This window comes from Vicugna pacos, chromosome 10 (assembly GCF_048564905.1).
Source record: "Vicugna pacos chromosome 10, VicPac4, whole genome shotgun sequence".
NCBI classification, from domain to species: domain Eukaryota; kingdom Metazoa; phylum Chordata; class Mammalia; order Artiodactyla; family Camelidae; genus Vicugna; species Vicugna pacos.
In genome coordinates this window covers 69,347,891-69,372,532 of record NC_132996.1, presented here as the reverse complement: position 1 = coordinate 69,372,532, position 24,642 = coordinate 69,347,891, and the positions used below count along the sequence as shown (strand labels likewise).

The 24,642-nt window shown below is 41.9% G+C and overlaps 1 protein-coding gene across 1 annotated transcript in view; it reads right to left on the bottom strand.

Moving 5' to 3' along the window:
* PACS1 (phosphofurin acidic cluster sorting protein 1) overlaps positions 1–24,642 on the bottom strand; it is a 131,233-nt gene that overhangs the window by 23,136 nt on the left and 83,455 nt on the right. The window contains exons 2-4 of the mRNA XM_072970339.1: positions 9,415–9,502; positions 2,237–2,326; positions 1,443–1,568 (exon numbers count right to left, since the gene is read on the bottom strand). Of these exons, the coding sequence (XP_072826440.1) occupies positions 1,443–1,568; positions 2,237–2,326; positions 9,415–9,502 (304 nt within the window). The remainder of the gene's footprint in view (positions 1–1,442; positions 1,569–2,236; positions 2,327–9,414; positions 9,503–24,642) is intronic.

Here is a 24,642-nt window from a genome sequence, read left to right as displayed (position 1 = left end):
TCCCAGCTCCACAGGCTGAGAGGGAGCAGAAGCAATGATACCCCAGTGGGGATGAGCACTCCTAGTACTCAGATCTTGGTTTCTAAATACCATTCTCCACTAAAAGGAACCAGGACTCTAGGGAGAATCAGTTCATTCCGATGCTAGGTCAGGGAAAGTACATGATGAGCCTGTAATATTTTGTACCAGAAAGTAAAGCCACATGTAAAGAATGAGGGGACAGATGAAAAAGGATACAGGAACCAGCTTGAAGGGGCTCCCACTGGCCAAATTCAAGATAATAAATAATGATAAAGCAGACTAAACCCCACTGAATTTAAACAAGAATCCACAGGTCCATAAATGACACAAAGAAATGAATCAATCAGTAAAAGGAGAAGAAGGGAAAGCTCTCCCCTGCAGCAGAAAGCCAACTAATAAATACAGGAGGAATGGTGGGACTGGAAATTCACTGTTTGGCGAGCATCGAAGTAACAACTGACTCAGGTAAGAATCATTAATAGAAGCTAAAACTAGTTGGTGAAGATATGAAGAGAAAAGAGATTGTTAAACAGTCTCAAAACATCTCCCTGCACAATGTTTTTCTCATCGGTAAGAACAAAATATGTATTAATTAACTTTATATTGGAAGTCCTGGCACCACCATCCTAAATTAACCATGTGATAAGAGGCAGCCTCACCAGTAACAGAACAAATTGACATCGCGCGCTGCCTGCATCACTGCTGTGGATATGCTGCCCACAACGTGGAAGCTGAATCTCATCTTCAGAAAACATCAGACAAACCCAAACCGAGGAATGTTCAATAAAGTTACCAGCTTGTGCTCTTAAAAAATGTCAAGGGCATGAAAGACAAGGAAAATCTGAGGACAGATCAAGGGAGACTAAAGAGACAAGACAATGAGATGCAGCCTGGAATCCTGGATGAAATCCTGGGCCCATAAAGGACGTCACCGAGACACCTGGCACAACCCGAACAGGGGCTGCGGATGGTAGTCTGTGTCACTGTTAACGTCCTGACCTTTATGGTGGGTGGTGTGCACATGGGAGGGTACTCCTAGTTCTAGAAAATTAACAGGGTGCATGTCAATATGCAATGGGGCGTCACGTCTGCAACCCACTCTCAGTGGTTCAGGTAAAAACAACATGAATAATGTAAACACAGGAGAGAATAATAAGGCAAATACATTAACACTGAAGAATCCGGGTGAAGGGTACATGAGGGTTCTTTATAGTTCTTACAACTTTTCCAAAAGTTTGGACTGTTTAAAAAAAAAAGTTAAGAAAAAACTTCATGAGGGACAAGTACTTGATAAAAAGAGGCATGTCCTGAATTTCTGATAATAGACTAAAACCCCGGCCAGCAGGCTGGGAAAGTCACTGGCGGGGCTGGTGTCCCGCGGGCTCTGAAAGGCCGGCTGTCCAGGGGCCGCGTGCTCTCACCTCTGCCATGTTGATGAGCCCCACGGCCAGGGTCTTATAGCCCAGGATGGTCCGGTTCTTGTAACGCTTTCTCCTCTGCAGCATGATCTGCAGCTTGTTGGCATCTCGCTTCAGGAAGTGAGGGTACTGCCGGGTACAAAACAGAGCCAAGCACAGTTAGCAGGTGACTGGGTCCTTCGTGGGTCCTGGTCCTGCTGGAGGATGCGCACCACTGTCTCCCGTCTGTACAAGGGGGTGATTGGGTGAGGGAAACGCCTGGCTCTGCTCGGTGCCTGGTTTCCACTCTACCGCTCGGTGGTCCACATGCGTTCAGATAACTGTCTCTTTCCTTGCCGGGTGATCAAGTGTCTTCTCTGTGTGCTTCAGTCTGGGCCACTGGGGTTATGATGAGGGACAGACACACCAGGAGGGGTAAGGAGGAGAAGGGAAGGGATGGAAGTTGCAATATGGGGGCAAAAGTAGCCTGAAGGAGCACCCTCCCTGGGGGCGGGGTGCAGTGGATCACAGAGGAGGGATGACGGGGCTGAGTGTGGTGGGAGGTGGGCTCACAGCCCTGACCAAGGCAAGGGGAAAGAAGAAGGGGGCGTGGTGTACTTTTCAGCAGCCTCTCTGGTTCTCGGCATCCTCGCTGAGGCTGCCCCAGTGACTGCTCTGGCCTTCCAGGCCGGCCATTTTAGGTGACTTTAATTCACTGGGCTCTGGCTGCTCTTAGATAAAACAGTCCCCAGACTAAGGGACTATTTGACCAGGCTGAACATGGCATATTAATGACCTAAGACTGAGCAGATTCTCACCTGGAGGGAGAAGGTTAACTGGAGCTCTGTTTCCGCCAGTCCACTTGCTGGAAGGATGATCTCGTTGGAGCGAAGAATCCTTTTTGAACCCTGAAACCAAGAAAAAATAGGTCAATGTTGTATCATCAAAAATCAGACCAAAATACTATGCTTGCTGACAACTTCTAAACTCTACAAATTTATAATCAGTTTCTGTCGTACTCAATTGAAATCAAGCCACTACCATAGATACGGTTTCATATGCATTATGCTGTCCGTTACAAAAGGTTGTCACATAAAAATGATGTTACTGCATTTGAGTTCTCCTCTCCCAACGTTCCTGGGGAAGAGGCAGCAGGTGTCAGCATCCCCAGGCATGCCGGACCTCCCCACGCTCACCTCGGCCTCCCTCTTCCTGTCACTTCAGATCCTCTGTCCTGTTTTGGGGCATTTCCACATGCGTTTCTCTCCTCCCAGATGCTCCTTCATGCTTCTGTACACCGCTGACCAACTCACCTTCCCAGTCTCAGCTTAGACTTAATTTTTCCAGGAACTTCTCCTCCCCTTGCCCCCGGCTAAACCTAACACTGGGTTAGACGGGTTAGACATGCTAGTGTTTTTAGCTCTTAAAGCAAATAAAGTTGGGCTAAACTATTCTTAAATGTAACAAGAGATCGGCAGGAGGGCCTGAGGAATGCCAGTAAGTATGTGTAAATTAGTTTTTTAAAACTGAGGTTTAATTTAACACAGTGAAGTACCCACGTCTCCAGCTCACAGATCGATGAGTTAATAAAAGTACATACCTGTGTAACCCACATCTGTACCAAGATGTAGAACATTTTTATTACTCCATTAAAATGCCAGGTGACCCCTCCCTCCCAGTCAGTCCTGCACCACTGTCTCAGAGGCAAGCACTGTTCTGATTTCCCTCACCACAGGTCAGGTTTCCTGTTCTAAAATTCCACATAATTGGAATCATACATTATGTCTTATTCTCGTCAGGCTCCTTGTCCAGTGTAACGTGTCTGAGGTTCACAGTGTTGTGTGTGTCAGAAGAACATTCCTTTTCATCACTGAGGAGGAGTCTGTCCCATGAACCCACCACACACTGTTTATCCATCCTCCTGTTGCTGAACATTCACGTGTGGGGCTTTTCTAGTTTTTGGCCATTATGGCCAAGGCTGCCATTCGTGTACCAGTCTGCCTGGACATGTTTTCTTTTCCTCAGGTAAACACCTAGGAGAGGAGTTGCTGGGTTGCACGGCAGCCAAGTACGTAGCTTTGTGAGAAACTGCCAGACCGATTCCAAAGCGTTAGCACCACTTTACACCCGTAGCTGCAGCACTGCACCTCCCCACCAGCACTGGGTGTGGTCTGCCCTGGATGCACGGATTGCAACAAGCACGCATTAAGGAACATCACTGTGGCTGCAATTTGCATCTCCTGATGACTTGTAACTTGTAAACTTCTCAGCAGTTTATTGGTCACTTGCAAATCTCCACTTACGAGGTGCCTGATCAAACTTCTCTACCCATGTTGGGTATCTTGTTACTCAGTTCTAAGTTTTTTATTTATACAAGAAATTATCAGATATATGGATTGTAGATATTTTCTTGTATTGTTTGACGGGGAGGTAATTAGGTTTCTTCCTTGATTTCCGCTTAGAGGAGGTACCGGGGATTGAACCTGGGACCTCTTGTGTGCTGAGCACATGCTCTACCACTTGAGCTATACCCTTCCCCCGGATTGTAAATATTTTTTTGCCCACTCATCTTCTTGATGGTATCTGTTGATGAAGTATTTCATTTTGATCTAGTCAACTTTATTAATATTTTTTTCTTTTTATAGTTAATGCATTCTGGGTCCTAGCTAAGAAATCTTTGCCCATTCCAAAGGTTGTGAAGTTATTCTGCTGTACTGGAGGAGATATTCTGCTATGTTTTCCTTTAGAAGTGTAAACATTTTAGTTTTAACTTTAAGATTTCTTACCCATTTCTAATTTTTGCTTTTATAAAATACAGACTTTGTATAATGCAGGAAGGAAAACCTCCTAAATGAAGCATTTCACAAAGTCTTTGTGAAACATTATATACATGCATGACTGGGGACATTGCGCTATACACCAGAAACTGACACATTGTAACTGACTGTACTTCAACAAAAAAAAGAATAGCATTATATTATACCAACTAAAAATAATAAAGGAAACTCTGCCTCATGAGTTAGATAATGGTTACCTCGGTTACAAACAAGAGTCTTGATGAAGTTTTCACCTGTATTTATTTAGGCTCTTTTGATTTAAGAAATCTCTGGAAAATGAATCTCAGAAATGCTAAGAAACCAAGATGTGCTTTATATATAACAGTGGTTTTCAATCAGGGGTAGGAGACATTTGGCGATGTTTAGAGGTATTTTTGGTTGTTACAACAGGGGTGTGTGTGTGTGTGTGTGTGTGTGTGTGTGTGAGAAAGATATTTCTAGAGGGCAGAAGCCAGGGCTGCTGTGAACCAGCCCACGATGCACAGGAGAACCCCCTCAACACTGCTGAGAAACCCTGCACAGCGGAAACCTGATCTCCCCCGAAGACACTGCTTCCTGGGCAGCCCTCAGGCTGCGTTCCTCCCACCACCCACAGGCCACTGGGCTTGGAGGTGGGGCAGTGTCCTCCCTGTTCCTTGTCAGCAGCTGCAGAACGTTCTCCCTTTCACCTCCTCTAAAACGCCCCCTTTGAGTCGACGCAGTTAGTTTACCCTCTGTTCCTTGCTGGTGCTGTCGTCTGTAACTGCCAGCATCCCGGCTCACTTCTGGATCTTAGCTCTTCTCTCGCTGTTCCTCTCCCTGGCACTACTCCCATGGTAATGCTTTAGGATTTCAACACACTCACTTTCCAACACCCAGGCCTCTAGACCCCAGGATTCCCCCTTTCCAGTGACCGTGCCCTCACCCCTGTCTGAGCCACTCACCCACATGACCAAACTCTGACCTCATCATAACCAGTAATGACGACCAATGCCTAATCCAGTTTCACGCATCAGCACTTCCTATCTTTCCAGCTCTGGTTTGTCAACAACAGTAATCCTTCAAACCCACCAGACTACAGACCCAACGATCCTCCCATTGTTTCACTCTTCCTCTTGCCCCTGCTGTCCCCTCTTTCCTCTTGGTTCAGCTGAAATGCCACAGTCGATCTCTGTAAACGCGTCCTTGCACACACCCTTAGCGCCTCTGCCCCGCCACAGTTCGGCCATGCTCATTAGTAAATGACAACCCTGTACAAGTCCGACTGCACCAGCTGAACACGCCCGGGGAGAATCATGTAATCAGGCTAACCATTCTGACGTTATGACCCCAAACGCTCAGTGGGCCTGCAAAGCTGCCCGGCGAGCACACTGTATTCTCCTCGGTCCGTGCACCTGCCCACTTCGTATCTCCTCGTTTCTCCTCTCACCTCCAACGCCTCCTTACCTCCTCCCTCGCTCTAAGCTAATAACCTCGATTTCTACTTTGCTAAGAAAACTGAAGCCATAGGAAGAGACGCTTAGCTGCTTACCACGTCGGCACCCCCACACTCTCCTTACCCCTGTCACACAGAAGAGCTCCCCTGCCCCACCCGATGTTATCCGCTCCACTCGGGCACGAGGTCGCACCCCTTCCCACCTACTCAAAGATGCTGTTCTAGCCACTCTGTCCTCTCCTACACAATCAGCTGTCCTCTCTATTCTGGATCATTTCCATTAGCAAACAGGCTAATGTTATTTCTCTCATTAAAAACAAAAAAACAAAAAACACAAACCCGGTCCTTTCCTCAGATGCCCTGCCAGCTACCGCCCCGCATCTCACCTTCCCTTTATAGCAAACTCAAGAGTTGTCTGTTTTCGGTCTCTTGAAGACTTCTCTCATTTTCTCTTAAGTGCATCCCAGTCAGCCTTCCTCTCTTTACCATTCCACCAAAACTGCTATTGACAAGGTCTTCAGGGACCGCCGCACCGAGGGCTCTCACCGTCCTCGCCCACCCGAGTGCTGACGCAGCCCACCGCCTCTCCCCCAGCAGCACGTTTGTGAATCTCTTTAATGTCTGGCTTAATAGGAGACAACCAGATTCTCATACCTGTTTCTGTATTCTGCCTGTTACAAAATATTGTTTGGGATGAGCATATTAAAAAAAATCCAGATGCAAAGACATATGAAGTTAGAAAAAGAATGAGCATTTTAACAGCCTTTTCAGATAATTGTGGAATATTATTCTTTGATAATATACCAAAACACTGTAAGTGGTAGTCTCTTAAAGGTTAGTTGCAAAGTAGAGTTTGAAACCATATCAATGAGGCTTTTGTACTCTGTTATATATTAAAATCCATTCAATTAACAGAGAAAGGACATCAGTGGAAAAACTGGGAAATGAGAATAAAACCTGTAATTTAGTTAGTAGTGTTGTACCAATGATAATTTCTTCATTTTGATAAATGTATCATGATTAAGAAAGATGTAAACACTGGAAGAAGCTGGGTGATGGTATATGGGAACGCTATGTGTCCATCTCTTCCGTAAATTTAAAATTATTTCAAAACAAAAAGTTAAAAAGAAAATCCAATCCATTGGCCTGTTTTGTTCTTTGAACAGAGCTTTTACCCAGCATAATTCTGTAACCTCACGCATTGGTCATTTGGAAAACACTGGATCACTGAGTTACGCAAATCTTTCAAATGTTACTCATTTCACTACACGATGTAAAAATATCCTGACAGTATCACCACAGATCTCTTTAAGAAAGTCTTTAAGAACTGGGAAGCTGTTGATGGGGAGGGTATAGCTCAGTGGTAGAGCGCATGCTTAGCACGCACGAGGTCCTGGGTTCAGTCCCCAGTACCTCCATTAAAAAAAAAAGAATTGGGGCGTTGTTAAGCTTACAGTGACAGAGATGAGTTTTCCAAAATTCAGATTTTCACCTGAAAGCTCAAATTCTATTTCTGATTGGCCAAAAATATTCTCAGCTGCTTTCTTAGAAGTGACAGGCTCACTCTGCTCATTTTCAAGAACGTATCTTCCAAATGAGTCTGAATAACCCGTTTGTATGCAAGCCCTTCTTCCAAGTAAAAATGGTGTCCCATGAAGAAAGTGGCTATGACTTCACAGCTCAGTGGTTCAGGTCCTTGTCCTCGAGACGACAGCAGCCTTCCCTGTGAAGCACAAGTGCTCCCTGCACATTTCCACTGCGTCACCCAGAAGGTGAAAAAGACGTGCACTCCATGGCTGAGACAAAATCAATTAATTTTTACTGCTTCTTCAAGGGAATTCTTAAGCAAGACTGGCTCCTCCCCTCCTCCTTCCAGTCTATGGCGGTAGGAGATGCAGTGACTGCTGGCATCTGCTGGTGCAACTGTCCTGCTCTGTGCCGAGGGCCAGCTACTCCCCCAATCATCGCTCTTGTACCTTCAGTGCGTCTGCCAACACGGTGGAAAGGGCAAAGCCACAGCATCCTCACGCAGATGGTGCTGACCTCACGTATCCCCTGAGGGGGTCTTAGGGCGCCCAGGGCTGCGGACCTCACTTGGAGAACTGCTGCTCTGCTAGCATGTAAAGGTCCGTAAAGGCAGGGATTTGGGTCGGTCTGGTTCACTCGGGACCCCCTGTGCCCAGAACCACACTTGGTATACAACAGGTGCTCAATACATATTTATTAGATGAATGTATAAGTGAATAAATAAGTGACTGGGTAAATGAATGGGATAACATCTGTAATTACTTTCAGCTGCTTGGAAGTGAAGCAATGAAAAAATTAGGATATTTGTAGTTTTCGGGTATAATTTTAAACTTTACAGAATGTTAAATATTTAATCAGGATATAAAAGAAGTTACTTCTCTTGGCAAAGGGATTTGACTGTGGGGATGGCAAAAAGCAGCAGGGAACTTTCAAAACAGCACCAACAGTGTTTTCACCGGGAAGCAACAGCTTTTAGTGAAGGAAATAATTCCTGAAAACTGGAACACTGCCCGTGACCCAGAAACGGGTGCGAAATCAGGAAAAGAGGAAAAGACACGGAAAGTTTCCATTTGGACATCATTGTTGCATGCTTGTTTTTTCAACCCATAGTGTCTGGAAACGTCCCACAGAATTGGGTGGAATTATGCAGAGGTGAGCAGGGGGTTAAGGGACACACAGGAATCATACAGAGTAATTAAAATGTTTCACGTTTTGAGGACTAAATTAAGATAATGTATTTATCTCAGAAAGAGAACGGAGGACCTCAGTGTATGGTTCACATACTGGGAGTGCGCGCGACGTGGATTTTAATGAATTCAGGATTAGTATAATAAACTGCTGTGCAACAGGTGAGTTACTAATAAAATATTCTGGTTAGTAGGGAGTTACCATGCAGCTCACTATTTTTCCATGACACAGAACTCAACAAATACGCTGCTCTTAAGCTAAAGAATTCCATCATTTAATGGTTCCAGAGGCACTTCAGACTCTCAGTGGGCTCTAGGGACCCGTCATTAAAAAGGACTCTGCCGTAAGGAAGGTCTGGTGTTGGAGTTTAGTGACCACATACATTCCTGGGTCCCTCGTTCTAGTCCCACTTCTGCCACCTGGCAATCACCTGGCAACAGGTAAATTCCTTAACCTTTCTGTACTTGAGTTTTTCCTGAAACTGAAATTCAGGAATGCTTAGAATATGAATGTTTGTGAAACATTCTGGGTCCCTTGGAGATACTGAGGTAAGTTTAAGGAATTAAATGTAGGGATTACTCAGAAGACAAAATATCCCAGTAAACTGTAAACTGCCAAGTCTGAAAATAGTAACATTACACCTCTTCTACCCCACAGAAAACCGCCAAAGTGCTTCCTCAATCCGTGCATCTGCTTGTAGCTGGAAATCCCAGGGATGACCGAAACCTACTTTCACCACCTGAGCAATTTCTGAACTTCCTGATCTTCATGCTAATCCTGACAGGCAGGGAGAACCATTTTTATCCTTCAGACAAAGAAACTAAGGTTTAAAGAAACTGAGTGCTTTAACTAAGAGGTGGACCTGGGGCTCAGTAAGTCTCATGGGCTCAGCTGTCTCTCCACTGCTGCACCTGCTTTGCTGAGTGAGGTAAGATGGGGTGGTCCCCTGCCAGCATCCCAGAAGCCCCAACAGTTGGCACAAGGTATCGAGCTTCCTTGGGTCTCGAACAAACAATCCTGTCCAACTCACCTGCAGCTTCACAGCGATGACCACTGAGTTAAGATCTTTGTCCATTTCTTTTAGCATGACGAGTTTCTTCAGGGTCAAGCTGAACAGCCTAGAAAAATTCAGAGGAAGAAGATCCAGTCAAATGTAAGGAGCTTATGAGAAAAGTGATAGACAATCTGTTGAGGAAATACTGCTTTCCGTAAAGGGAGACAGTCAGGATGCTGTTTACTGAGACCATCATCAGTAAAGGAACGTCCCTCTTACTTAACTTCTGCACTTGACAAGTGTCAAAAAGGTACATTATTCCACGAACCTCTGTGGATGCCCCTTTCCCCAGCCAAAACCAACGTGCCTTTTCACTTCTAATATGTAGGAGCAATGTCTAGGGGTGGAGCAGCGTGGGCAGGGATGGTGATGTTTATTTTGTTTGCCCAGTTCCTCTTCCACCTTGCGTCTAATCACACCTGAAACATTTAGACATAAATCTATAGCAACAGGGAGATAATCTCCACAAACAAAACAGATACCATTTGGGCAGGAAATGCTTTAAATGAGCACAAATTCGATTTCGGCCAAACTTTGCTTCAAATGTACAGAAAACCTTCAGTGCCACAATGAGGAGACTCCCCTTAACTGAAAGAGACAGGATGGTCCCTCACTCACTCTGGAGTCTCAGCAGCTCTGACCTGACTCGACCTTGGCCTCCCAAGGCAGGGCTACCCCGGACCTCCAGGAGGAGCCTGGAGGGAAACTCCAGATGCTGCCTTTCTGCTCTGACTTGAGTGCTTCAAATCCTTAAGGTATCCTCTTCCCAGGAGAGGTTCTGATGGATGGAAGGTCATTTGTGGGGTGTTGCTGACCAGAGTCAGGTCCTGGGAGCTGGGCTCCGTCTCGTGCTCATTCTCGCCCCAGCGCTGAGCTCTCTGGCCCTGCTCTCCAGTCTGCCTTATCTCTCCGCTTCTCCCTCACACCCAAGCTCCAGCTGCACTGAGTTTATCTCAGCTCCTCAGGCGCTCACCAAAGGGCCGGCACAGTATAGTTGCTCAGCAAATATTTGATAAATGAAGTTTAACAACTTCCTAAAATGGCCTCTAGCTAAAACCAAATGAACAAGAATATGTGTTGAAGGAATTCATGTAACTCATGAAAAAAGGGGGATAAATCCAGATCAACAGAACTGAATTCGGATTTTGAATTCAGCCTCCCCTCAAGCACTTTCTAAGATCTGCTAACACAAAGGAAGCAAATCAATCTCTTCCTTTCCTTTGGCTTCAAGTCACAACCAAAATCAACTAAAATACACGAAAGCCTATCAGGTCTTTTCATATATATCATTTCATCCAGACCTCAAAAACATGATTCCGCGTGTATGCAGGTGTGAGTGTGTGTGTGTGTGTGTGGAAGACGTGGGGTGGGATGCTCTACCCACATAACAGAAGAGGAGAGAGATTTTAAACAGAACAGTGACCCACCAAAATGCACAGAGCTAGTAAGTGACAGGGCTGGACTCCGACTCCAACTCCAACTCCCTTGTGATAGGCAAATCACATCTAATCCTTAGAACCTTTTTACACAGCACAAGGGACTTTGCAGATGGGATTAAGTTAAGGACCCTGGATTATCTGGATGAGTCCAGTACAATCACAAGTCTTTATAAGAGTCAGAGGAGATGTGACTACGGAAGCTGGGGTGGGAGTGATGTGACTGCTGACCCTGGGGATGGAGGAAGGGGTCAGGAGCCAAGGAATGCAGGTAGCCTCCAGAGGCTAGAAAAGACAAGATAAGATTCTCCCTGGAGCCTCGGGAAGAAATGCTGCCCTGTCACCACCTTGATTTTAGCCCAGTGAAACCCATTTTGGACTTCCGATCTCCAGAACTGTGAAAACCAATGTGTGTTGTCTTAAGGCACTGGTCATTTGTTGTCTTAAGTCTGTGGTCATTTGTTACAGCAGCCAGGGGAAACTGACACGCTCCTCCTCTAAAGACTTGAGTCCTCTGTTACCTGCTGCCTCCTCAGCCACTGACTGGAGCCCCCTCACCTGTGATCCCACCCACCCCTCATCCCCCCAACCATCAACGACTACCCACAGCATCACTTGTTTCTCCTTTCCCTTCAGAGTAGAAACATGCTGGCCCAAAAGGAACCCTGGTTCTGCCAGTCCCAAAGGGATGATCATATTCCACATAGCTGACTATTAAGAAATGTAACTGACTACACCGTTTAGATGATTTTCAAGCCTTGTAGGAAAGGAAGGGAACATGATTGGGGTGAACAATGAAAAAGACTGGATATGAGCAATTTTGTTCCTCATCCAAGGTTGTTAATTACAAAAGCTTATGGTGGGTTAGGTTTTTGTTTGTTTCCAAAGCAAACATTTTCCACCTTCAGACTGATGCGCAGGTGCTGGGTAAACCCACTGCAAGACAGAAGAGTCACAGGAGCAGATCGAGAATGTGCGTGTTTCTTCCCCTCTGCCTGCGATCCTTTACTCCCGCCCACGTTCCATATGGTCAGTGAACGTCTCTGGCACAGCTGCACTGGGTTCTCTGTGGGAGTTGAGAGGATGTGGTCCATAGCCTCATGGAGATTACACAGTCCAGTCTGGAAGACAAGCAGTGACTTGCATGACACTCCTTGTCCTCAGCTCTTTTATGCCCTATAAAGCTCTGGACCATCCTTCCTCTTACACAACATATAAAACATTGTAGGTAACACAGTGGAATTTTGTTAGGAGGGAAAAACATATCATGGACCAATGAATATTTGGTGGATAAATAAACAAATCTTTATGCCACAGCACCTTATGTCAACAAAGAAGCCAAGAATGATTTAGTATCTTAGGTAAAAAAATGATAGCAAGCCTAGATGTGGTTAGTGTTTGCTTAGAAATCAGACACACCACACAGATTTCCACAGTAGTGGCCATCGGTTCAGCAGGTCTTTTATTTGGTTTTAATGGTATCACTTAAGGGGATGCGGGGACTTAAGTATACTCTAGTTCTTCAAAGCAGAAGAAAATATCTATGACTCATTAAGCACCTGCCACAGGCCAGTTGCCTGAGATACATTTCACTATCTCATGTACGTCTTACAGTAATTCTAACAGGTGAGTATTATGCCCATTTGACAGATAAGGATGTTGAGAAGGATTAAGAAACCTGCCCAGGGTCACACAAGAAAGTGGCTGAGCCAAGATGCAAACTTAGGCCTATCTTAGTTCAGAACCCAATTCAAATTAGTACAAGGCACTTACTTGGAAATTAGAAGAAATTACTTTAATTACCAGTAAATATTTTCAACATATATCTTAATATAATGCAAAAGCTCTAAGTAAGTAAGATACATTTTTCCTCAAATCCACACTCATACACAACTGACTGAAACAGTCCCAGATGTAGTTCTGAGGATGACTGAGTCTGGCAAGATGTTCTGCCTGAAGGTATCTCAGCGACTAAGGGGCTGAGTTAGATGCTGACTCTCAGTTTTTCTGTTACCCTATGTTTTATTGGTTGGATGTTTCTTATGCAGTAAACATAGAGTATCCAAGGCCTGAAAGGAAGAGTCCTTCCCTGGTCACACTCCTGCTTTAATTAGTGTTTCTACAGCAGAAAATAACTTCACACTAATATAAACGCTGGAAATTCAAGTGCTGGTGAAGGTGTGGATTAACCAGAAGACCATATGTGGCTGGTAAGAGTGCAAAATCATGCAAATATTTGAGAAAGCTATCTGGTAGTTCATTAGTAGATGTTAAATATATGCCTATTCCTCTGCCCAGCTCCCAAGAGAACCCAAGAAAAATGAGGGCACAGGCCACAAAAAGACGGAATGTTGAAAGCAGCCCCACTCGTAATAGCCCTAAACTGGAAACAACCTAAGTGTCCGCTAACAGAAGAGACAAAGGAGCTACAGTATACGAAGAACAAACTGCTGATGGGCGGGGTAACAAAGACAAATTTTCGAAACCCCTCTGTTGAGCCAAAAAAGACACAAAAGACTACAAACTACATGATTCCATTCATACGAAGTTCAAGGATAGGTAAGGTCAGTGCCTGGTGATAGAAGCCAGTATAGTCATTGAGGCAGGTGGAGGCACTGACTGGAGGGGACAGAAGGGAACCCTCTGGGGTGACTGACACACCCATGGTGGTGGCCATGTGGGTACACATGGAAAATGCACAGAGCTTCACATCCAAGACCCATGCACCACGCTGTACACAAACTACACATCAAAACGAAACTTTTAAGGCCAGAAGGAAGGCTTTTGAGTCAGACACAACCTGGTTTGAATTAGCTCTGTCATGTTGGTCTTCACCTATCCATCAGCCACACAGCGAGCCAGGCACTGTCCTAGTCACTCATGATACATCAGCACACAAAACTGACATGGAGTTTATATTCTAGAGAAGACAGTCAATGACAATAAACATAATTATTAAGTTACATTGTATGCTAGACTGCATTAAATACAGCCAGGTGAGTGGGTTGTGAGTGTCAGGCAGAGGAGGGCAGGAAGGGCTGTAATCTCAAGTAAGGTGGTCAGGGTGGGCTTCACCGCGAAGTTCTAGATTCAGGGAAAGGAGTGCAAAGGTCTTAGGGGGTAGCACACCTGGTCTGGCTAGAGAAAGGCCCGCAGAGCTGAAGCAGAGTGCGCCAGGCTGAATGAGTGGTGCGGGGGAAGGGCAGGGAGCCAACCAGCCATGCAAGGCTTTGTAAACCTTAGTAAGGACTTGGTTCCTTCCTCTGCAAGAAATGGGGACCCACTGGCTTTAAGTGAGAAGAGACATGACCCGTTCTACATTTTAATAGGATTCTTTTAGCTGTTCTATTAGGACAGGATGAAGGGAAGCGAAAGGGAGAGGGAAGCTGAGAGTTAGAAGGCAATCGCAGCAGTGTAGGCAACAGATGACAGGGTTTGCAGGGTAGGCGCAGTGGAGGCGGTGAAAATGGTCTGAATTCTGGATGTATCACTGAAGATACAGGTCAATGCCTGGGTTTTTGGCCTGAACATCTGGAAAGATGGGGTTGTCATTAACTGAGATGGGGAAAACTCAGGGTAAGGCAGGTTTTGGGAGTTTAAGGTTGTGAGTTCAATTTTGTATATTTTAAATTTGAGGTGTTTATTAGGTCTCTAAGTAGAGATGTTGAGTAGAGAGTTAGATATACACGTCTGCCTCTGGGTTGGGAACATCAATAGGGAAGTGTGGCATGAAGATGGAACTTAAAGTCACAGGCAGGATGAGTTTACCCACGGGGTGAGCGCACAGAGAAGAGGACCAGGATCAAGCCCAAGATTATTTCAACGTTAAAGACAGAGAGATGAAGAGGATAAACTAGCAAAGAATGTGAAGAAGGATTAACCAGTGAGACAGGCGAAAGATCAAATAAATGTGATATTCTAGAAGCCAAGAGAGAATGGTCAGCTGTATCAAACAGTGCTGATGGGCCCAGACGGGCACTGAAAACCCGTCACCGAACGCAGCAGCATGGAAGCCACTGAGGACCTTAACAAGAGCAGTTCCATTGGAACAGTGAGAACAAAAGCCTAATGGGATTAAGTTTAAGAGAAAACGGGAGGAAAGGAACTGGAGACTGCAAACCTATTTCAATCTTAGCTCTATTCCAGTGTCCTAATTGCAAACTTCTTCTCCCAACAGAAATATAGTGCAGGCCACATGTGTAATTTAAATTTTTCCTGGTAGCCATATTTTAAAAAAGTAAAAATAAAGGTGAAATTTATTTTAGTAATATATTTTATTTAACTCAATATAGCCAAAATACTATAAGCAATATATTAAAAATACACATAAAAAGAATAATGCACCTTGACCAAGTAGGTTTTATCTCAGGAATGCAAGGCTAGTATAGTATCAGACAAAAAAAAAAGTGTTCATCATATTAACATACTAAAAAGAAGAAACATAGAATCTTTCAAATAGGAGCAAAAAATTGTTTGAAAAAATCCAGTGTCCATTCTTGATAAAAACTCTCAGCAAACCAGAAATAAATGGAATTTTCTCATCTCATAAAGGGTATCTATGAAAAATCTACTGGTAACAACATATTTAACGGTGAAAAACTGAATGTTTTCCCCCTAAGATGAGGAACAAGGCAATGATGTCCACTTTCACCATTTTTATTCAATACTGTGCTGGAGCTTCTAACTGGCACAAAAAGGCAAGAAAAAGAAACGAAAGGTATCTAAGATTGAAATTTACTTTTACATGATATGATTATCTATATAGAAAATTTGATGTAATCCTCAAAGAATATTAGAATAAGTGAATTTAGAAAAGTTGCAGGAAACAAGATCAATATACAAAATCAATGGTATTTCTATATACTAGCAATAAATAATTAGAGACTGAAACTTTAAAAAATACGATTTACAATCCCACCAAAAAATATGACACACACAGGGATAAATCTGACAAATAATGTACAAAACCTGCACACTGAAAATGATAAAACATTGCTGAGAGAAATTAAAGACCTAAACAGTTATATGTACATTGTTTATGAGTTGGATACCTCATACTCAAAAAAAGGAATTTCAATTTATACCTTAGATTACAGAAATTAATTCAAAATGGATTATAAACCTAAATGTAAAACATAAAATTATAAAACTTCTAAGAAAGAAAAAACAGGAGAAAATATTTGGAACCTTGGGTTGGGCAAAAATTCCTTAGCTATGAGACAAAAGAACAATCCCTAAAAGAGAAAAATGGTAAAACTGGACTTTATCAAAATAAATAAATAACCTCTGTTTTTTGAAAGACGTTATTAAGAGAATGAAAAGACAAGCCACAGAATGGGAGAAAACATTTGCAAATCATCTATTTGTTGATAGATTTGTATCCAGAATATGCAATGAATTCTCAAATTCTTACCTTAGGAAAACAACCATCCCAATGAAAAAATGGGCAAATGTTTTAATTAAACACTTTACCAAAGAACATATACAGAGCATAAACACATGAAAAGTCGCTCAACATTCCTAATCATCAGGAAAATGCAAATTAAAATCACAATGAGATACCACCACACTCCTGTTTGAAAATCTAAATATAAGAGACTGGTCACACTCAGTGCTGGTGAGGATGCAGAGCAACTGAAACTCCCACTGTGGATGGGAATGTAAAATCTACAGTCTCTCCGGAAAACAGTTAAGCAGTTTCTTAAAGAGTTATACATACACCTACCATATGACCCAGCCATTCCACTCCTAGACATTTACCTGAGAGAAAAGGAAATATATTTTCCCATGCAAAGAACTGTACATGAATGTTCACAGCAGCTTTATTTGTAATAGCCCCAAACTAGAAGCAACCCAAATGTTCAAGAACAGATGAATGGGTACACAAACTGGTATATCCACACAATGAATGTTGCTTATCAGTAAAAAAGGAGGCAACCACTGTTGCACTCTACAACATGAATGAACTCAAAATAATTCTGAGCGAAAAAAGCCAAAAAGGAGGTACAAACTGTTCCAGAAAATGTAGTGACAGAAGGCTGGTCTGTGGTTGCCACAGGATGGGGATGAGGTGCTGGTGTGCAGAAAAGAATAAACTAGCAGGCCTGAGACTGCCATTCTTTGAAAGGCCGGCTTGCAAGGTTGTCCCTCGGGTGATGCCTGGTACTAGGACCTTGGGAGGGTTCCCAGAACTGGGAAGAGTGGCCCTATGAGCCTCAACTACTTTTACAAATGATGTGGTTTATGCTGAACACATGCTTTCCTCCTGGGAGTCTGGAATTTTGGTAAGTGCTAGAAAGAGGACACCCAACTGAAAAGTCCCCAATAAAAACCTGGACAGTAGGGCGGTAATGAGCTTCCCTGGTAACAACATATGTGTTATCACAATACAAATTCAAAAAATTCAAAAAATTTCAATTCAAAAAAAATTTTTTTGGTGATTTATAGGAGAGATTTATTTGAAGAAATATTACAACATATAAAAACTACATAAAGTGAATTTCTACTCAATTCAGTGGTAAATTTAATATCATGTATAATAAAAAACTTTCAAAATCCAGAATGCACCAAGTACTGCATAGTTTGATCACTAAGTCAAATTAGTTGATAAGCAAACTCACAGGACAGCCTCATGTCAGCCAAGGCCACAAACACCAGTGTTGGAGGAACTGCGTGTCCTGCATGACTCCAGTGGGCGAGAACCCTTGAAAGCTTGCCTCTGGTTTCCTCCAGACTCCATCCGGGTACTTTTCCTTTTACTAACTTTCCCTTTGTATCCTTTTGCTGAAATAAATCCTAGCTGCAACTACAACTCTATTCTGAGTCCTGTGAGTCCTCCTAAAAATCACTGAAGCTGGCAGTGATCTTGGGGACCCCCAACACGGATGGGGCAGGAAGGAACAACTGCAAAAGGGCACATTTGGGGTGATGGATATGCTCATTATCTTAATTGTGGTGATGGTTTCATAAGTGTATGCATGTGTCAAAACTTGTCAAATTACACACTTTAAGTATGAGCAGTTTACTCTATGTCAATTATACCTCAATAAAGCTGTTTTGTTTCTAAAGGGAGGTTCTACCCAGTGTGCTAGAGCCTGCTAATTGCCTACCCAACATCTATTTCCCCCTTCCTACTTAATAACAGAGCACCAATTTTCAGCTGAATATGCTGCTTCCTAAAATAAAAGACGATGCTTTCCAGCTTCCTTTGCAGCTGGGTGAGAACACATGCCTGAAATCTGGCTAATGTGTAAATGGACGTATTAGGTAGGACTTGCGGGAAGATTCTTTTAAAAAGAGCCCACTCATGTGACAGGAGCCCCTTTTGTCCTTTCTCCTTCCTCTGGTCTGCAATGTAGGCTGATGGCTTGGGCTCCTGCAGCTAACTTGGACCATGAGGAAACCTTGATAATGCAAACCATGTGGCAGGAATGTCAATCAGAGAGGAGCCAGGGTCCTTGATGACACATGAGAACCACTGGATTTTTTTTTTTTAATGTGAGAAAGGAATAAGCTGCTATCTTATGTAAATCTTTTTGTTGTTGTTGTTATATGCAGGTAAACCTATTCTTTTTTAAAATATACTTTATTGTTTCTTAAGATTTCTTTTTAAAAAAAATTTTTGGGCGGGGAGAAGGTAATTAGGTATTTATTTACTTATTTGCTTATTTTTAGTGGTGGCACTGGGGATTGAATCCAGGACCTTGTGCATGGTAGGCATGAACTCTACCACTGAGCCACACCCTCCCCAGCCCCCATGTTTAATAAATGGGAACAGATTCCCAAGGTGTTAGGACTTCAGTCATCAGCTCCCAAATATTTTAAAAAGAACCAGCTGAATTATTCCCAAAGTCCATTTTAAAAGGTGATGTCCTATGAGGAAGTCCTGGCTCTCATCTTTATGGAAGGTAAGGAAGATATCTCAAAAGCTGAAGGGAAAAAAGGTTCTTTCCATGATCCCGGGGAGAGCCAAATCCCTAGTCTTCTGTACTTTGGAGAGCTCACTAGGAATCTCTGAGATACAGAGGGCTGGCAGCTGGTCCCACAGCACCACTTAGAAATACGGGAGCTGAGAAGACTCATCTGAGGATGAGGCAGGAGGGCAGTTCTAGCTAAAAGTCCTTAATCAAAGGGGGTTTCAAACAGAAGGTATGGCTAGGGTCCTCCAGCTAGCCCACCTGGAACCAGTGAAAAGCCAGACAGGGAAAGGTATGCCTCTATGTACTAGAACTCAAAGAAGTCAATGGTTTGCCTGTAAAGTAAAACCAAATGTCACTGAGAGGGCTGGAAACTAGAGGACTTTAAAGGAGGATCCCAGGTTATTCAGCTTAAAGATAATCTTTCCCTCTGCAAAGAAAGGCATATTGAAAATATATTGAATAATAGGAATTGTTTATTGTTATTTTAAAAGACTCCACTTGGAAATCTTAGTCAAGCATATTATTAATAAAACAATAAAACATCGAATCATGGACCCCTGATTACTCAAAGTGGATCTTCCTTCCGCCTCTTGGTCTTTTCCTGATTCCACCCCCTGTTTCCTTGTTGGGTAACCTTGGCGAAATCTTTGCCTCAGCTTTCTCACATAAAATGAAGATAACAGTTCCTAATTAATTACATTGTGATGTGGGTTAACCGAGAGCTGTGGGCAGCACAGGGTCAGGCACAGGGTAAGATGCTGTAAATGCTACACTTAGAACTGTCATCATCTCCATCATCATCCGCATCATCCTTATGTGTTCACTGTTTAAGCCTGTGTTTGGTTTGCTTGTCTTTGGGATAAACTTCCCTCCAGTAAGAGCAGTGAGGCAACTGTCATTCTAAATAGGGAGGGAGCTCCTGTCTCTACCCTCATTCCCTGCACCGAGCTCTTTCTCTTCCACTCCAGCCCTTGGGAAGAATATCCTCACCACCATCGTCCACAGGAAGGATGAAGTCAGGTAACACTAAGGGCATCCAGAACTGGACTGAAGACCTTGCCCTGCAAGGGCATCAACCGTTTCCTGCACATCTTCTCTGAACTTTAGCTCTATGCTAGACGATGTGAGATACATAGTAAAATGAGGCATCATCTCTGCTTCTGAGCATTTTTGAGAGGACAGGAATTAAGCATATCAAACAATTAGCTGACAAATGTAACAGTGCACACATAAATCAAGTACCAAATTACATAAAAAAAAGATTATGAGTAATTGGGCTACAGCTTCAGTGAGGACATATTATTTGAGCCCAAGTGAATTCTCTCAAGAAATTGTTTTCTTTAGATCCCATTAGACTAAATCTGAAAGAATAAAGAATAAAGCTTGATAACCAGGTACAGAGTAGAACAAAACATAATAACAAGAATCTTTTGAAACCTAGATTATTCTAGTTTGTGCTTCGCTGCACAATAAAAGAGAAACAGCCTTGCATGATATCTACAAATGAGCCCCGATCTGCACTGAACAGCTAGAGGGCCTCATCGAGGGAGAAGTGGTCTCATATTCCATCCCCGCTCCCATCTACTTTCTGATAGGATATCAATGAACAGTGAAGTGGTCATATTTTAGACTGAAAAGGGGAAGAAAGGAGAAACAAAGATCTGGATGAAATAAAACACTCAAGAGCCAGTCTCTGAATCAAACCGATGGTCCTTCTGGGACCACAGCAGGTAAATGCTGGACCAGAAGACAAGTGACCTGGATTATTCTTTTGTCCCACCGAGAAATGGCTGTATCATATCAGCAAGCCTCTGTCCCCTGCAGTTCTTCAATCTTAAAATGGGAAGAATAAGCCCTGCCTTCTCCCTACAACAGCGTTTATCAGGATAAAGAGCAAATCAATAGAAAAAAAAATCATGGGGAAGTTTTTCCTTTGGGAGGAAACTCCCATTTCTAAAACTGTTTCCATTTTAACAGGGCACCCGTGGAGCCTGCACGAGCTTCAGTAACAATAACATGAAAGGTAAATTTCCAAGCAGTTTGTTTTACTGCTTACAAAGTTACTTAAATAGGTAGCTATTGAACTTATTATTTCACATGAATAGCACCATGTTGACTGTGAAACAATGAATTCAGGCATTGTTATTTTAAAATGAGTAAGCCTAAGGCACATCTTTAAAAAGTAAAGCAACTAAATTAAACTAAACTGAATCCCCAAAGGACAACTGGGAAGAGATGGGTTGAATGAGATGCAGAGGAAAGTGGATGCTACAATGAATGGATAAGAAGGAAAAAGATTCCCCATCTCTAATCATCTCATAAGAAATCAGATGGTACTAGGCATTGTTCAACTGGGGAAACACCAGACAATGAGAAAAACTCAGATCCAAACAAGCAACAGAACCCAGGAACATGCTTCGCCGTGTTTTATTCCCTAGCCATGGGATGCGACTCTATGAAGCAGAGGAACATAAGGATATAAATAAATCTCTTTCAGCTACTCAGCATATGTTTATCCTTGGGGTATAAATGCCAATTACCTGCACATACCAACAAAATTTATAACATTTTCCTCCTTTCTACAATCTCCTTGATGATAATCCTCTGGATAGGAAAACAGGCATCAAAATGAGGGGTAAGATGGGGAGGGGGCTTGCCTATTAAAAATCAGACATGAAGATCCTCAGGTCTGCAGCTCCTTCAGTAACACAGGAGAGACTTGGGCGTGAGTTTTCTCATCTATAAAACAGAATTGCTGTGTGAACTAATAAATGTGGAAAGAACTTGGCACAGAGCCTGGCATATCAGAAGTGCTCAAAAAGGGTAAGCCTGTTCCTTAATCTGTGCTCAATATGCCGTCGGCACGGGACAAGTCCTAGTCACTTAAATTACAGTCCCTCATTGTGACAACCCCTTAATCCGTATGTTTCAGTGACAGAGGCAGAGGGCATGTGTGGGAAGAACAAAAACCAGCAAACAAAAACCCTCTAGGGTGCAGCCAAAAATAAGTGATCCAAGTCAGGGGCAAGAACCAATAAAATAATATGAAAACAAAAATGTCATACCCAAGGGAGACTCCCAAGGCAAGCACGGTTGAATACTAGGAACTTAATAGTACACGTTACCCCATTAATAAGTTATAAAGGAAAAAAATAGTTATTTTATTAGGTGCTAAAGAGGGATTTGATAAAATTTATAAAATTGAACATACCTTCCTAATTTTTAAAAAAGATCCTTAGGAAAAGAACAATAGAAAAGTATTTCCCTAACATAAACTTTAAAAATATATATACTTCCCATATAGTCAGCATCAGGATGAAAGATGAGAGACCAGAGCATTCCTTCTGAAGACAGGACAGCATATGGGCCCATCTCGGCCACTGATATAAAACTGAGTGAGATAATTAGAAATAAATGGTAGGTTTATTTCTGAAAGGAGACCAAACAATCCCATTTGCAGATGTGTGACTGTATACTAGAACTCAAGAGAATCAACCAAAAAGCTAGTGGAATCATTAAGAAAATATTGAAATAAATATATATAAATTGAAAGTTTCCTTTATGCAAATAATAACCAATAATTGAATATAACTGAAAAGTAGAGATGCATGCTGCAGTACTCAAGGAGGAAATTATTTTATAATTAACGTTAAAATGCTCCATGAAAAATATGCAGGACAAAATTCTAATAGTTGTTCAATGTAGGAGATTAATATATGTGGAGGTTCACTAAACTCTTCTACTTTTTCTGTAAGTTTTAAAAATTTCCTAGTAACCAAAAAAGAAAAGAAAAATGCCAAGAAACTTCTAGGGAAAAAAGGGTAAAGAAAAGGGCTTTACCCAATAGGATATGAACATGTGCTCTGAAGTCAAAGTTATTAAAATACCCTGGTATTGGGAAAAGAATAAACAAAGAGATCAATAGAAGGGAACAGAGTCCAGAATTAGACCCAAGCATAAAGAGGAATTTACTGAATGCAAGAAATAGATGAATTACTCAATTTATAAATAGTACTGGAAAACTGGATAGCTATTTGAGCAAAAACAACAATCAATTTCTATTTCATTCCTTACATCAAAATAAATTTCAGATGGACTAAAGATTTAAGAGAAAAAAGAGAGAAAGCCATAAAAGTAGCACGAGAAAATACGGATAATTTTCAAAATAATCTTCTGGCTGGGAAGGACTTTTTAAGTATCATACCAAATCAGAACCCATACAGGAACTGACTGATACATTTAAGAATCATAATCTTCTATATAGCAAAATAAAACAAATTTAAAATTATCATAAAAAGATGTAAATATTTTAAGAACTAAAATGAAAAATACTATGATATAATAAAATGTCTCATTCTTAACATGGAAAGAGTTATTACAAATTAACAGAGAAAACAAACACCTCAAAATAAAAATTGGCAAAGGATACATACAGGTAATTCACAAAGGAAGAAAAAGGAGTCATAAAAAATATATAAATAGATGTTTAATTTTACTATTAATCAGATAAATACAAATACCAACCAGATTAAAAAAAATGAAAAAGAGTGAGAAGACCCAGGGTTGGTGAGAATATGGGGAAAAAGGCACTCTAATGTGCTATTGGCAGAAATAAAACCTACTAGCAACTTTCATTTTAGAGAGTAGTTTCATAATAGGTATTATAAATTTCTCCACATCCTTGCTAACATTTGTTATTTGTGTTCTTTTTGATGATGGCCATTCTGACAGCTGTGAGATGGTGTCTCGTGATTCTGATTTGTATTTCCATGATATTAGTGATGATGGGCAACTTTTCATGTTCCTGTTGGCCATCTGCATTTCCTCTTTTGGAAAAAATGTCTGTTCAGTTCTTCTGCCCATATTTTAAATGGGTTGTTTGTTTGTTTGTTTGCCTTTTAATTGAAGTACAGTTGATTTAAAATGTTGTATTAGTTTCTGGTGTACAGCATGGATGGACTTGGGCATTATGCTAAGTGCAATAAGTCAGAGAAAGACAAATACTGTAGGATATCATTTCCATGTAGAATCTAAAAAAAATACAACAAATTAGTGAGTATAACAGAAAAGAAACAGACTCACAGATGTAGAGAAGGAACTAGTGGTTGCCAGTGGGGAGAGGGAAAGGGGAGGGGCAAGACGGAGGTGGAGGATTAAGAGGTACAAACTATCAGGTATAAAATAAGCTACAGGGATGTGTTGTACAACATGGGGAGTAGAGCCAATATTTTATAATAACTATAAGTAGAGTATAATCTTTAAAAATTGTGAATCACTATATTGTATATCACTGAAACATAATATTGTACATCAACTATACTTCAATTAAAAAATATGATATTGTAGGGGGAGGGTATAGCTCAGTGGCAGAGTGCTACGCTTAGCATGCATGAGGTCCTGGTTTCAGCCCCCAGCATCTCCACTAAAAATAAATGAATAAATAAACCTACTTACCCCTCTTCCCAAAGAAAACAAAACAAAAAACCAAAAAATATGATAATGTAAAATAAATACATAAAGTTAAAAAAAAAAAAAACCAAAAAACAGAGTCCCAGCTCCTCTTCAAGGGAGAAAGTGCAATCCCACTTTCAGAAATTTATGTAAGAAGGTAAAGAGGGCAGTGCACATAGCAGGCTGATTAATAAATATTTATATAAGAAAAAATTTACAGTTACTATAAGGGATGATGCCGCCACATGCATATTAAACTGAGAAAATGTAATATCATAATTATGGTATGATTCCATTCTTGTTAAATCTCTCACACTCAATTTTCACACAAATGGAAGATTGTTCAAACAAATTGTGATGGTGGTTGTTCCTGGGCACTGGGATTCCATCTTATTTTT